Genomic DNA, 12,820 nt, shown 5'->3' on the forward strand with positions numbered 1-12,820 from the left:
AACTGAGTCTTGCTTCAGTGGCCTGTGGTTTTGTGACAGAGCAGTTTTTGGTTTTTAAAACGGTACCAGGTCTTCTTTTTGCTTTGGATATATCATTAAATTCATTTCGGTTGCATAATTTGATGACCATGCGAGAATGACACAAATTGTCATTCAGATCAGCTCCCTGGCGGCCTTGTTTTCACTATACATTTTGTCTGCCACCGGGACGAAACTTCCTGGGAAATAGTGGAACTGCTTTACAACAAATATAAGTATCACAATGTTATTTTACCACATCAGTGAACATGGCTGCTCTTCTTCTGCCATTGTCTTTTGAATAATGGCTTATAAATTAATGCATGCAGATTATTTCTATGCTGTGGACAAAAACAAAAACGCAACTTGGTTGTCTGGTGTCGCTTTAAACATATTGAGTGACCTGTCAACATCTTTTGGGAAAAGGTGGGTTTATTTATTTATTTATTTATTTATAGGGATTTTTGACTTCAAAGCCACAGTTGAAGGACTCCATTTTGAACAAATGCAAATGTGCAGCGTTGTTTTGTAAAGGATGATGAAACAGGACGTCTGTGCTACATGGATGCTAAAGGCATCTGCAAAAAGTGCTGTTTATTTTTTTCAAATCACAAAATTAGATAATATATTTAGAGTCAAACCATAAACATGGGCTACAGTTGATAGATTTGGATTTCTGTTTGCAGTTTAGTGCCACTCAGTATGGCTTTGCACATGCACACGCATAGGATCCATGAAGCAGTTTCAATGAGTCCATTCCAAATAGAGATATGCCCCATCTGTGATACTGCTCGCACGAGACCTTCATGCTTTTGAAAGGAAATGTATTTGTGCCTTTTATGTAGGAAAGGAAGACTTCACTTTCCAAATAGAGATATGCCCCATCTGTGATACTGCTCGCACGAGACCTTCATGCTTTTGAAAGGAAATGTATTTGTGCCTTTTATGTAGGAAAGGAAGACTTCACTTTGTCTGGGTTAGCTCGGTAAAAAAAGAGCGAAGCCCATTGAGCAAGGTCCTGCAAGGTCCTTACAAGGTCCCTCATAAGCACACTGGTCTAAAGCTGAACTTGTTTCAACTTTGGGCTTTTTCTACTTTCATCTCTACTTAAGGGGACAAAGGCTGCTATTGTAAAAGCCAAAGAAATTAAATATTTATGAAGGAGGAATGGGGATGTGCTGTATTCTTAGGTTAACAGAGGCCTTGGCCAGTTCATCGCACAGACATTATTGAAACACGTTTCCCTTTTTTCCTTAGTGCACATTGGCTTTTTGTGTGAGGTATTCTTTTTAGGGAATATATGACAAATCACCATTTATTTATTTTATTTCCTTAGTCCCAATATTCAATGTGTCAGAGATCCTGTGCTCCAGTGGTGTGGAACTGGATGTGGTGGCAGAGATATTGGTTGTGGTTGAATTCTGGAAAGCAATACGGATGGGAGCTCAGGGATGCCTTGCTGAATACAGATGAAGGAAGAGCCTGAATGGGTGGGGGGGTGCAGGAGACAGAATGAATGGGTAACTTAACAGCATGTATACATAGAGGAAGAGAATATGAATGTGAAAATACTCCCTAGTGGCAAGAGAGCCTGAGAGACTGTGCTTGGCTCATATTTGATTATATTCATAACTGCTGTGTTTCCAATTTCAGACTTTTCATTTGCGGGCAATGTCTTGGATTAGTCCTTCACACTGCTAATGAGATTCCAAAGCCACTTGTCTTGAAGGTTAGTCAAATGTTAGCTGCAAAATACATCCGTGCCATCAAAGGTTAGCTGTGCAATACATTCAGGACGACTTGTATTCGTTTCTGTTTTGCTTTTTGCTTGTGGCCAAGATACCTTTGTACATTCTCACTCATGATAACTATCAATCCAAGCCTGTTTCACACTTTCTTGCTTTTAATATCTTGCTGTTTATCTAAAAGTAAGCAGGCTGATAGTAGCTTGCATGTCAAGGTCACAGCTTGATGATTTTTTTATTTTATTTCATTTTGATATATTATGTTAATACCCGTGGGGAAAGTCCTCTCTGCTTTTAACCCATCCTAGCTGTGTAGCTCAGAGCAGTGGTCAGTGGCCGTGCAGCACCTGGGGACCAACTCCAGTTCGTCTTGCCATGCCTCGGTCAGGGGCACAGACAGGAGTTTTAACCCTAACATGCATGTATTTTTGATGGTGGGGGAAACCGGAGCACCCAGAGAAAACCCACCACAGACACGGGGAGAATATGCAAACTCCACACAGAGGATGACCTGGGATGACCCCCAGGTTGGACAACCCTGGGGTTTGAACCCAGGACCTACTTGCTGTGTCTTGCCACCCAGTGTAGTTTGTAGCCTACCGCTAACCTGTGATAGTTTTAAATAAGATTGTACAACATTTTGGTGTCTAGCGAGTTTCCATGCAGCAGCTTTGAGATTTTCTAAGCTTGTGGTTTCTTGGTACAGGAGCGAAGCATTGGACATTTGCATGCATCCCTGTAGGACCCTGTGCTCAGTGAGGGGGATTAATCACCACCGCCGGCACTGGGCGTCCAGTGTTGTCCATGTACTTGTCGATTTGGAGCATAAAATACACTGTCAGCTTGATGGTAGTCTTGCTGGCATGCTTCACTCCATACTTTATTTGACCTCACTTTTTCTTACTTACAACAAAGATCATAAGCTGGATTCAAACTAAAGAAGTTGTGCCCAGGCTTGAGCCAAAATGGAATATGCTTAACTGGTTGACATACTGTCACATTATTTTTCCTACTCACCCTGATTGACTAGCCATAAATTTGCCACTAAGGTTTACAGTCCATGGGTTGTGAATGTCAGTTTTCCTACAGACTCCTGTCACTGATACACATGCAAAGGGAATTGATACCTTTTACTTAAACCTTTTGTAAATGCCCGTGGCACATCAAGCGGTCTCAAAGATAAAATCCTGAAGATTTTCATGCAAACAAATGTCTTTTTTTGAAGTTTCTATCACTGCAGAATTTAAGACAATGGCTAACTCGAGAAATCACAAGCACTTGGGTAGTTTCTCATTTTGTTGCTTACTGTCTGGTTGGACCTTATCGTGATAAATGATTCATAAGAAAGCAGGTGGGGGTGCGTTTGAAGAGGTGAACCTTCTGTTGCTGGCATGCAGATACAGCAGAGCGAGCTTGTTGACAACCATTACCAACAGATACTACAAAATTGATAGCTAAAACTCAGATTCCAGGGCATGGCAAAGGTGCTGAAACAACTACGCTGCAAACTTCTTCTCAAATGGATTACTACTGCTAAAACACTGCTGCAGTAACTGTGCATCACAGTAGGTGTCAGTAAATTAAACAAAAATTACCATCTTTAGGATTTTAACATGAAGAAAAAAAGTAGAGATGGTCATGGTAACTCAGTCCTGATTACAACACAGTTGTCGCTATTACTTTTCATGTAGAGAATAACATGGACAGCTTCATTATTTTCCTGATTCACCAATAAATGGTATGTGGACTGTCATACGTTTGTGCCTTTCTTGAGCTGCGGTTGGGTTGAAAGAGACCTTTAACCTCTCAGTTTGAACATTTGCCCGCCTGCCACACTATGCCGAAAAAATGCTAAATTATAGATGTGAGGAGCCGTGGGTGTGAGGGTGTAGTGATACTTTGGCACATATCAGTGCACACCCACTGGCAAGTGTAAATGGAGAGCAACACAGGGTTCTGTGGCATTTTTGCAGGAGAAATATTGTTTGATGTAGAGGTTTTTGCCTTGTAACCCAATATGGGAAAAGGTGATACTTAGCAGGGTTTGCTTCATTCAGTTAAAGACGGTTGGTTGATGACAAACAAATCAAATCACTACCAGCAAAATATAGTCCCAGCTATCCAGAAAAAATGGCAGGGTGTGTACATGCATGCTTGTGGTACATGCATGACCACGTATAATCAGATACAAGCTCTGCAGAACATTCAGGAGGACGCGCAGCCCCAAAGTGCTTTATATCTAAAAAAACACAAAAAACCACACATTTGAAACCGACTGGTAGTCATGGCAAAAAATAAAAAGATCACTTTATTGGGAGGGGAACAAAAAAGTTGCAAAATTTTGAGACACAAAATTGAAAGAGACAACTTAAGTTTTTTATTAAATTTGGGGGGAAACATGTAAACTGTTTTATTTGGACCAACTAACACTAAACAAATTCTGTACCCAAGTATATGTATCACACAAGTGTCTCCATCCCCACAAGTTTTTTTGTTTTGGGGGGGGGGGTTTCCCCCCTTTTTCTCCCCAATTATACTTGGCCAATTACCCCACTCTTCCGAGCAGTTCCCGGTTACTGCTCCACCCCCTCTGCCGATCTGGAGAAGGCTGCAGACTACCACATGCCTCCTCCGATACATGCGGAGTCGCCAGTCGCTTCTTTTCACCTGACAGTGAGGAGTTTCGCCAAGGGGACATAGCGTGTGGGAGGATCATGCTATTCCCCCCAGTTCCCCCTCCCCCCCGAACAGGCACCCCAACCGACCAGAGCAGGCGCTACTGTAGCAACCAGGACACATACCCACATCCAGGTTCCCACCCGCAGTAAAGGCCATTTGTGTCTGTAGGGATGCCCGACCAAGCCAGAGGTAACATGGGAATTTGAATTGTCGATCCCCGTGTTGGTAGACAATGGAATAGACCACTACGCCACCTGGACGCCTCCCCAAAAGTTTATAAATGGGTGCGATGGAAGCCTAGGCACACCGGCTGAACACAAACGATGGGGGGTTTACCTTTTCAAATACACATTTACACAGGTTTATGAACGTATATTTATCAGTTTGTCGGATGGCACAATAAAGGCTTTAACAGTGTGCTCCGGTCTTTTTCCTTCCTCTCTAACTTTTTATTCGTCTGCCTTAGAAGCACCTGTTTTGTCTTGCCAGCGGTCGTGAGGAGAATTCCTATTTTGTCTCATATTTACAGCAGTTGGTCAAATGTAGTTGATTAAAGGAAAACATATAAGGGCCTGCCTGTCACTTAAGATTCCAGCCTCTGGAGAAAGCAATGAGCTATATTTAGTGCCCAAAAATATCAATAATACCATATTAGATTCACCAAGGTACCAGTCTCTTACATCACAAAATTCGTTTTTTTATCATTAAAAAAAAAACAAAACACGAATTCAAACAAAATGAAAATTTAAAAAGAATTTGAAGGTGAGTTAAAGGAGTTTAGTAACAGATTCTATGCTGTACACCAAAAGCACTCTTTTATCCCTCTGCCTATATCCGAAAAGAAACACGAAGGCCATCTCATGGTATCTTAAAACTCCGTGAGCTTTGGGGCATCCAGGTAGCGTAGGGGTTTATTCTGTTGCCTACCAACACGGGGCTCACCAGTTCGAATCCACGCATTACCTCCGGCTTGGTTGGGCATCCCTACAAACGCAATTGGCCGTGTCTGCGGGTGGGAAGCCGGATGTGGGTGTGTGTCCTGGTTGGTGCACTAGCACCTGCTCTGGTCAGTCGGGGCGCCTGCTCAGGAGGGAGGGGGAACTGGGGGGAATAGCATGATCCTCTCACGTGCTACGTCCCCCTGGCGAAACTCCTCACTGCCAGGTGAAAAGAAGCAGCTGGTGACTCAACATGTATCGGAGGAAGCATGTGGTAGTCTGCAGCCCTCCCTGGATCGGCAGAGGGGTGGAGCAACGACCGGGATGGCTGAGAAGAGTGGTGTAATTGGCTGGATACAATTGGGGGAAAAAAAGGGGGGGGTCAAAAAACCTTAGTGAGCTAATAATACAAAAAGTATTTAGCTAACTGAAGCTATTAAACATGCACCATACCTAAATGGACCTTGAAAAGTTGCTTAAATTTAGATTTCAGATAATGTTTGTGTAACTATATTTTTCTCATTCTTGTGACATTAAATTTGAATCAAATTTGGATGAGCTATGAATACTTTTAGTAAAAGACTAACATCAAGTTTTCTTTTTCCTTATTTCAGTGATGGATCCTATGGCTTTGACAAAATAATTTACTGTGATTTAATTCCACCAGTGGAACCGGTGGTGTTAAGATAGTGTCTCTATCTTCAGTATCCTCCCAGTCTCACTGTTTGTTCTGTAATAGGCTGGGGCATTGTTTCTGTAATATTGTTTTGTGTGCAGCATACAATAAGCTAATTCACTGCACATTCATTACTGAAGACATATTTAATCTACATGTAACTAAATTAAATCTCTATGTTGCTCTCAGCACTTCAAAGTACAGGTTACAAAGTACAGCATGAATGTCTTAACGCTCTTCACTCCCATTGCTATTATATTCTTGGACTCAAAATGCCAGTGCACCAAGTTAGCAGATCAGAGCATTTCATCTTTATAAGCACAAAAAGACATGAAAGCCACTTTATTTGAAATTGTATTCTTACAATGAAATTTGTTCTCTGCATTTAACCCATCCTATTTTATAGAAGTGGGTAGCTGCAGCACCTGGGGACCAACTCCAGTTCTTCTTTCCATTGCCTTGGTCAGGGGCACAGACAGGAGTATTAACCCTAACATGCATGTCTTTTTGATGGTGGGAGGAAACCGGAGCACCCGGAGGAAACCCATGCAGACACGGGGAGAACATGCAAACTCCATACAGAAAGGACCTGGGATGGCCTGGGGTTCGAACCCAGGACCTTCTTGCTGTGAGGCAACAGTGCTAACCACTGGGCCACTGTGAAGCCCATAGCAGCTTTTACACATTTTTAGTGTTTTAGTTCAGTTGCACAGTTCTCCATTGTGTGTCTCACAGTCTGTGTATACCACCAAAGCATTCTACCAGTAAATCTATTTTAAAATATTGGAAGGATAATTTAACTATCAAAGAAAGGAGTTGCATCTAAACTATATTCAGATGATTAAATTATATCTTAATGTGCAGCTCATGATAGAAAGGCCATAGTTCTTGTGTCATTGTCTCTCTGGACTATTTCAACTGCAGCATTTTAATGTGATACTGTATTTTGTACTTTCTATTTTCTGGCTGTTGTTCATTGCAGAGATTGACCCTGCTACCAGTGACATATTGTACTTGTTTGGAAGTTAGAAACAGCCTCGGGTCTCTTTGAGGCCTCTGGAGAGCAGAGCGAGGTACAGGAGGGAAAACTGAACAACGAAAATAGTGAGAAAAGGCCAGTTAGAGTAAAAAAATAGCATAACAAAAAAGTAGAAGCAGAAATCGGAGGAATCAAAGCAGAAATACAGTAGAGAGAATGGGCACTGCATATAGAACAAAGACCATACAGGAAATGAACCAAAACATTAAGAGAAAGCAAATTGATGTGATAGAAGTGGTAAGAGAAAAAGGAGGGTGCAAAGATGATGAACAAAGCTTTGAGACTGCAGTGTTGTATTCCAGATATAGATTTTTCTATTCATTTGTTCTCTATTACGAACAGAAGCGATGATGATTACATAAGTCAACAGGATGGCATTGGAGGGCAGAAGTTTGACTGAAAGGTCCTGTGAGGCAAGAATGCCAGTAGAGGATTTATATTGATCTCAAAGAAAAGCTAAGCTTCATCCAAGCTCAGGAAAAACACAGACAAATAGAAAAAGAATTGGTTCAAAAGAGCGAGGAGAGCTAACTCGCATGCATCTCGACTGTGGTGCCCAAAAATTAATTTGGAAACTAAACTATCAAGCCTGCCAGCCAAGTCGGTATCTGTTTGTGTAATTTCACAAGCGTATTAGTGTTAGGTGTACATTTGCTCTACCTAACCTGCCCAAGTAGCAAAAAAGCATTCCAGTTTTGTTTGGCCTAACCTTAATTTAGCTTTGCTACAGGGGCCAACTTCAGGAAAAAGGAGAGTCATTTTAAAATCACATTTTGCAAAGTGGGGATCATGCATAGAATTCACATTACAACCTCTATTATTCTTGGTTTTATTACTGTGTTCATATGCTAACATGCTATATACATAATAATATCGCTAGTACCAATCCATTATTTAGTTATTTATTTTAGTATGTCAGACTGCTTTGAAAAGCCATAACGTGCTCATCCAGAAGGCATATAGGCCAGTAGGAATGGAGAGTGATATTTCATTCAGTCCCTTTTTGAGAAGGCCTTTGTTTCCATCCATTTAAGTTAGCCATCATATGAATATTTAGCATGCTAGTAGCCTAGTATTGCCAGCAGGCATGGGCTGTTCACTAGCTATTGGTTTGATTTAGAGTCTCTCCATGACTCACTTGTCCTCTCAATATGCAGAGCTAACTCGCATGCATCTCAACTGTGGTGCCCAAAAATTAATTTGGAAACTAAACTATCAAGCCTGCCAGCCAAGTCTATCTGTTTGTGTTATTTCACAAGCATATTAGCGTTAGGAGTACATTTGCTTTACCTAACCTGACCAAGTAGCGAAAAAGCATTCCAGCTTTGTTTGGCCTGACCTTAATTTAGCTTTGCTACAGGGGCCAACTTCAGGAAAAAGGAGAGTCATTTTAAAGTCACATTTTGCAAAGTGGGGGTCATGCATAGAATTTACATTACAGCCTCTATTATTCTTGGTTTTATGTCTGTGTGTGTTCATATGCTAACATGCTATATACATAATGATATAGCTAGTACCAATCCATTATTTTGTTATTTATTTTGGTATGTCAGACTGCTTTGAAAAGCCAATAACGTGTTCATCCAGAAGGCATATAGGCCAGTAGAAATAGAGAGTGATATTTCATTCAGTCCCTTTTTGAGAAGACCTTTGTTTCCATCCATTTAAGTTAGCCATCATATGAATATTTAGCATGCTAGTAGCCTAGCATTGCCAGCAGGCATGAGCTGTTCACTAGCTATTGGCTTGATTTAGAGTCTCTCCATGACTCACTTGTCCTCTCAATATGCAGATGAGTAGAGTTGATGGCAGTACTCTTTCCTTTCTTTCTACCTCCTCACATTGTAATTTGTCATGAGATCTTCCAGGAAGGTTGGAAAAAGGATACAAAGTTAAGAAAATGTCTAATTTTTCACCCAAGTAAACAACCCAAATGGCAAGGGCTTTTCCTAAAAGACTAGCGCTTTACTTGATGTGGATTAATTGTATTGTTTATATTGTGCCAGGTCTTTTCAGTCAATGCTTTTAAATTATATAGATATGTATTTGGCATTCTGTCATGACTGCTCTTTTGGCTGTGGCTTAAGGCTAACATAACATTGAAGGCTTCATTATTGACTTTTTTTCACTCAGTATTTTCAGTGGCTCTCTGATAAGTTTGTGTGTGCACTAATTTATTCTGCTTTTCCTTTTTCCTCATCCACACTGTGCTGTCTTTTTCCTCTGCTATTTTTTTCTTCATCTCTACTTTTGCCTCTGCCTGCATTCTCTTTTCTTGTCCTCTTGCCCCCTTTTCCCCTCTGTCCCATTCTATCTACCCTCTGTTCCATTCTGCTCTTCTCTCCAGTTGTTGCATGACAGCGGATGTCTCGCCATCTATCCCTGAGGTTGGAGGTCATCTGGAGTCCGGAGGTGAAACCTCAGCAGTAGTGATGCGAGGTTCAGTGACAGGCTGCAGAATGAGCGTGGGGGCACTGCTCAATGGGCTTCTGGTCTCTGTGGTTGCTGCTCTGCTTTGGAAGTATTCTGTGCTGAGTGAGCATGCTGCCTTGCTGGAAGAGGAGCTCCACTTGACTAGGCAGTCTCAAGAGCTTTCCCAGGCCCGCATTGACTATCATGCAGCCCTGCTGAGTCTCCAAGAGCATGGCACCCGCATGGTTTGCACCGGCAAGATGCACACCGACCGCATCTGCCGCTTTGACTATCTCTGCTACTGCTCCGAAGCAGAGGAATTCGTGTTCTTCCATTCCAATTCCTCTGTTATGTTGCCTAACTTGGGTCCCAGGCGTTTCCAGCCAGCCCTACTGGACTTGTCCTCAGTGGAGGACCACAATACACAGTACTTTAACTTTTTAGAGCTCCCTGCCGCTGCTCTTAAGTTCATGCCCAAGCCAGTGTTTGTACCGGATGTCACGCTGATTTTAAACCGCTTTAACCCGGACAACCTGATGCATGTGTTCCATGATGACCTGCTCCCTGTGTTTTATACTATGAAGCAGTATTCAGACTTGGATGATGAGGCCCGTTTAGTCTTCATGGAGGGCTGGGGTGAGGGCCCACACTTTGACCTCTACCGGCTCCTCAGCAGCAAACAGCCGCTGCTCAAAGAACAACTTCGAAACTTTGGCAAGCTAATGTGCTTTACCAAGTCATATGTTGGCCTTTCTAAAATGACCACCTGGTACCAGTATGGCTTTGTCCAGCCACAGGGACCCAAAGCCAACATTCTGGTCTCAGGGAATGAGATCCGGCAGTTCACTAAGGCCATCATGGAGAAGATGAACATAACAAGGGTAGAAGATTCAGAGAAAGATGGAGGGAGTGCCGAAGATGAAAAGGGGAAAGAGAAGAAGGATGAATACATTGTTGTATTCAGCCGTTCAACAACTAGACTGATTCTGAATGAACCTGAGCTGATCATGGCACTGGCCCAGGAGTTTCAGATGAGAGTGATTACAGTGTCCCTGGAGGAACAATCTTTCCCAAGTATTGTTCAGGTTATCAGCGGGGCCTCCATGTTGGTGAGTATGCATGGAGCACAGCTTGTCACCTCACTCTTCCTTCCTCGGGGAGCTGCCGTGGTGGAGCTGTTCCCCTACACTGTGAACCCAGAACAGTACACGCCTTATAAAACCCTCGCCTCCTTGCCAGGCATGGACCTTCAGTATGTTTCTTGGAGGAACACAAAGGAAGAGAACACTGTCACTCACCCAGACAGACCCTGGGACCAAGGGGGAATTGCCCACTTGGAAAAGGATGAGCGAGAGCGTATACTGGCCAGCAAGGAGGTCCCCAGACATCTATGCTGCCGCAACCCGGAATGGCTCTTCCGAATCTACCAGGATACATTAGTGGATATCCCGTCATTTCTGGAGGTCCTTAAAGAGGGCATAAAGGTCAGACCCAGCTTGAAGAAGTCCAAACCTACCAGTGCAGTTCACCCGGGCCGGGTCAGAGAACCCCAGTGCCAGACTTCAGTCCAAGCCACCAATGAGGCAAAACTTACCGTCTCTTGGCAGATCCCATGGAATCTGAAATACCTGAAGGTGAGAGAAGTGAAGTATGAGGTTTGGATCCAGGAGCAGGGAGAGAACACCTATATGCCTTATATCCTTCCCCAGCAGAACTACACTTTCTCAGAGAACATCAAACCCTTTACCACCTATCTGGTCTGGGTGAGGTGTATCTTTAACAAGAACCTCCTTGGACCTTTTGCTGATGTTCTCATGTGCAGGACCTAGTAAACAGGATATCCTCAGTATATATTGTGCTGTTTCACACATGGTTTGTTGTTGTTCCAGACAATCGTATAGTGGATCAAGGATTACTACTGGCTGAAGCTGGTTAAGCCTATTTGTCTGGTAAGATATGGGGATTTTGTGTGATAACTCAAGCACACTGATGTCCCCATTCCCAGCAGAGAAGATGAGTAACTTGTGACTTGTTAATGGTCAGCAGTAAAAAAAAAAGGACTTGAAATACAGGGACAGAAGAGAATTGCAATAGGCTGCTATGAATGCATAAATGGAAGATGCACCTTTGAAAGGATAAAAGTGCACAAAATGTCACTTCACAAGATATTAAATTTCAGATGAAAAGATATATTTATGAGCAAAAAATTGTATTTTTTTTGTAGTATTCAAGGTAGTCAAAACACTGATCCCTTAACTTTTACAGTATGCAATGTAGCTTTTCTGTGGAGAGCAAGTGAGATTTAAGGATAGCAAGGTTTTACTTGAGATTTTTTTTTTGTTGTTTTGACCAGTGTTGATCGTGTCTGTAATATCTCAATGGCATTCTTATGTGTTGTTTAAGGACATTATTTGCAGGGTCACATCTGCCAAAACCCAAAGGGAATTTCAAAATAGCATCAGCCAGTGTTGTTATCACTAGACTGTGCTGTTATACTGTCTTGTATTATAAATCTCCTACAGTAGTGATACTGTATTTCATATAGTTACAACTAGAATCTCTCTAAATCTCACAGAACATTTTGAAAGGTGACGGAAAGTGTCAAAAGTGTGCCCAGGAAAAGTAGTGTGCTGGGAACAAATGCCAGAGTGAGATTTTTGACACTGAAAACTATGTTTTATGTGATGTAATAATAGTTTTATTAGCAATTTATCAAACATTGTTTAAAGGTACTGCTCCTTCACACTGCTAGCTTTGAAGTTATTCCCTTATTTGTAGTGAATACAGACACACACGTGTGTGTTTTGCCAGTGTCTAACTGCAACTATTGTGCATCCATTTTACCGCATAAATAAATAATTATATGAAATAAACTGACTAATTGGTCCCAGTTGCAATTATAATAATTTTAGGCATATTGTATGAGTCCATTAACCAAGGCTGTAATTAACCTTTTTTTACAGTAGTCAAAATTAGCAATGTAAATATTTACTTCTGTAGCACATTCATTGGGTTGGGAAGCTGCAATCCTACTGAGTATTTACAACCAAATAATAATGTGTGGGACTACTAGATTTCACTGGTTCGAGTCAAACCATTTTTTCTCACAGCAAAGTTATATTGCGCTGTCAGATTTGACTGCCCTATGTAAAACCCTGTTAATTAATATAAAACTGTCCTTTTATTTCTGAGTTGTTTTTTTTTAGCTAGTGAGATCAAGGCTGTCACTTGAATTATTGTGAAAAAGAAAATTGAATAATATTTATGCAGTTGCTGTTTGCGTCTTTTACTAATGAACTGGTGTCTATTCTTA

General features: G+C 41.8%; 1 protein-coding gene across 1 annotated transcript; it reads left to right on the plus strand.

Annotated features, from left to right (window-relative positions):
* Window positions 1-9,527: 9,527 nt before the first annotated feature.
* Window positions 9,528-11,336, plus strand: pomgnt2 (protein O-linked mannose N-acetylglucosaminyltransferase 2 (beta 1,4-)). Its single transcript, XM_056287072.1, has one exon. The coding sequence runs from the start codon at window positions 9,528-9,530 to the stop codon at window positions 11,334-11,336; it is 1,809 nt and encodes a 602-aa protein (XP_056143047.1).
* The last annotated feature ends 1,484 nt before the right edge of the window (window positions 11,337-12,820 follow it).

Source organism: Lampris incognitus, chromosome 9 (assembly GCF_029633865.1).
Source record: "Lampris incognitus isolate fLamInc1 chromosome 9, fLamInc1.hap2, whole genome shotgun sequence".
In the NCBI taxonomy this organism is placed as follows: Eukaryota; Metazoa; Chordata; class Actinopteri; order Lampriformes; family Lampridae; genus Lampris; species Lampris incognitus.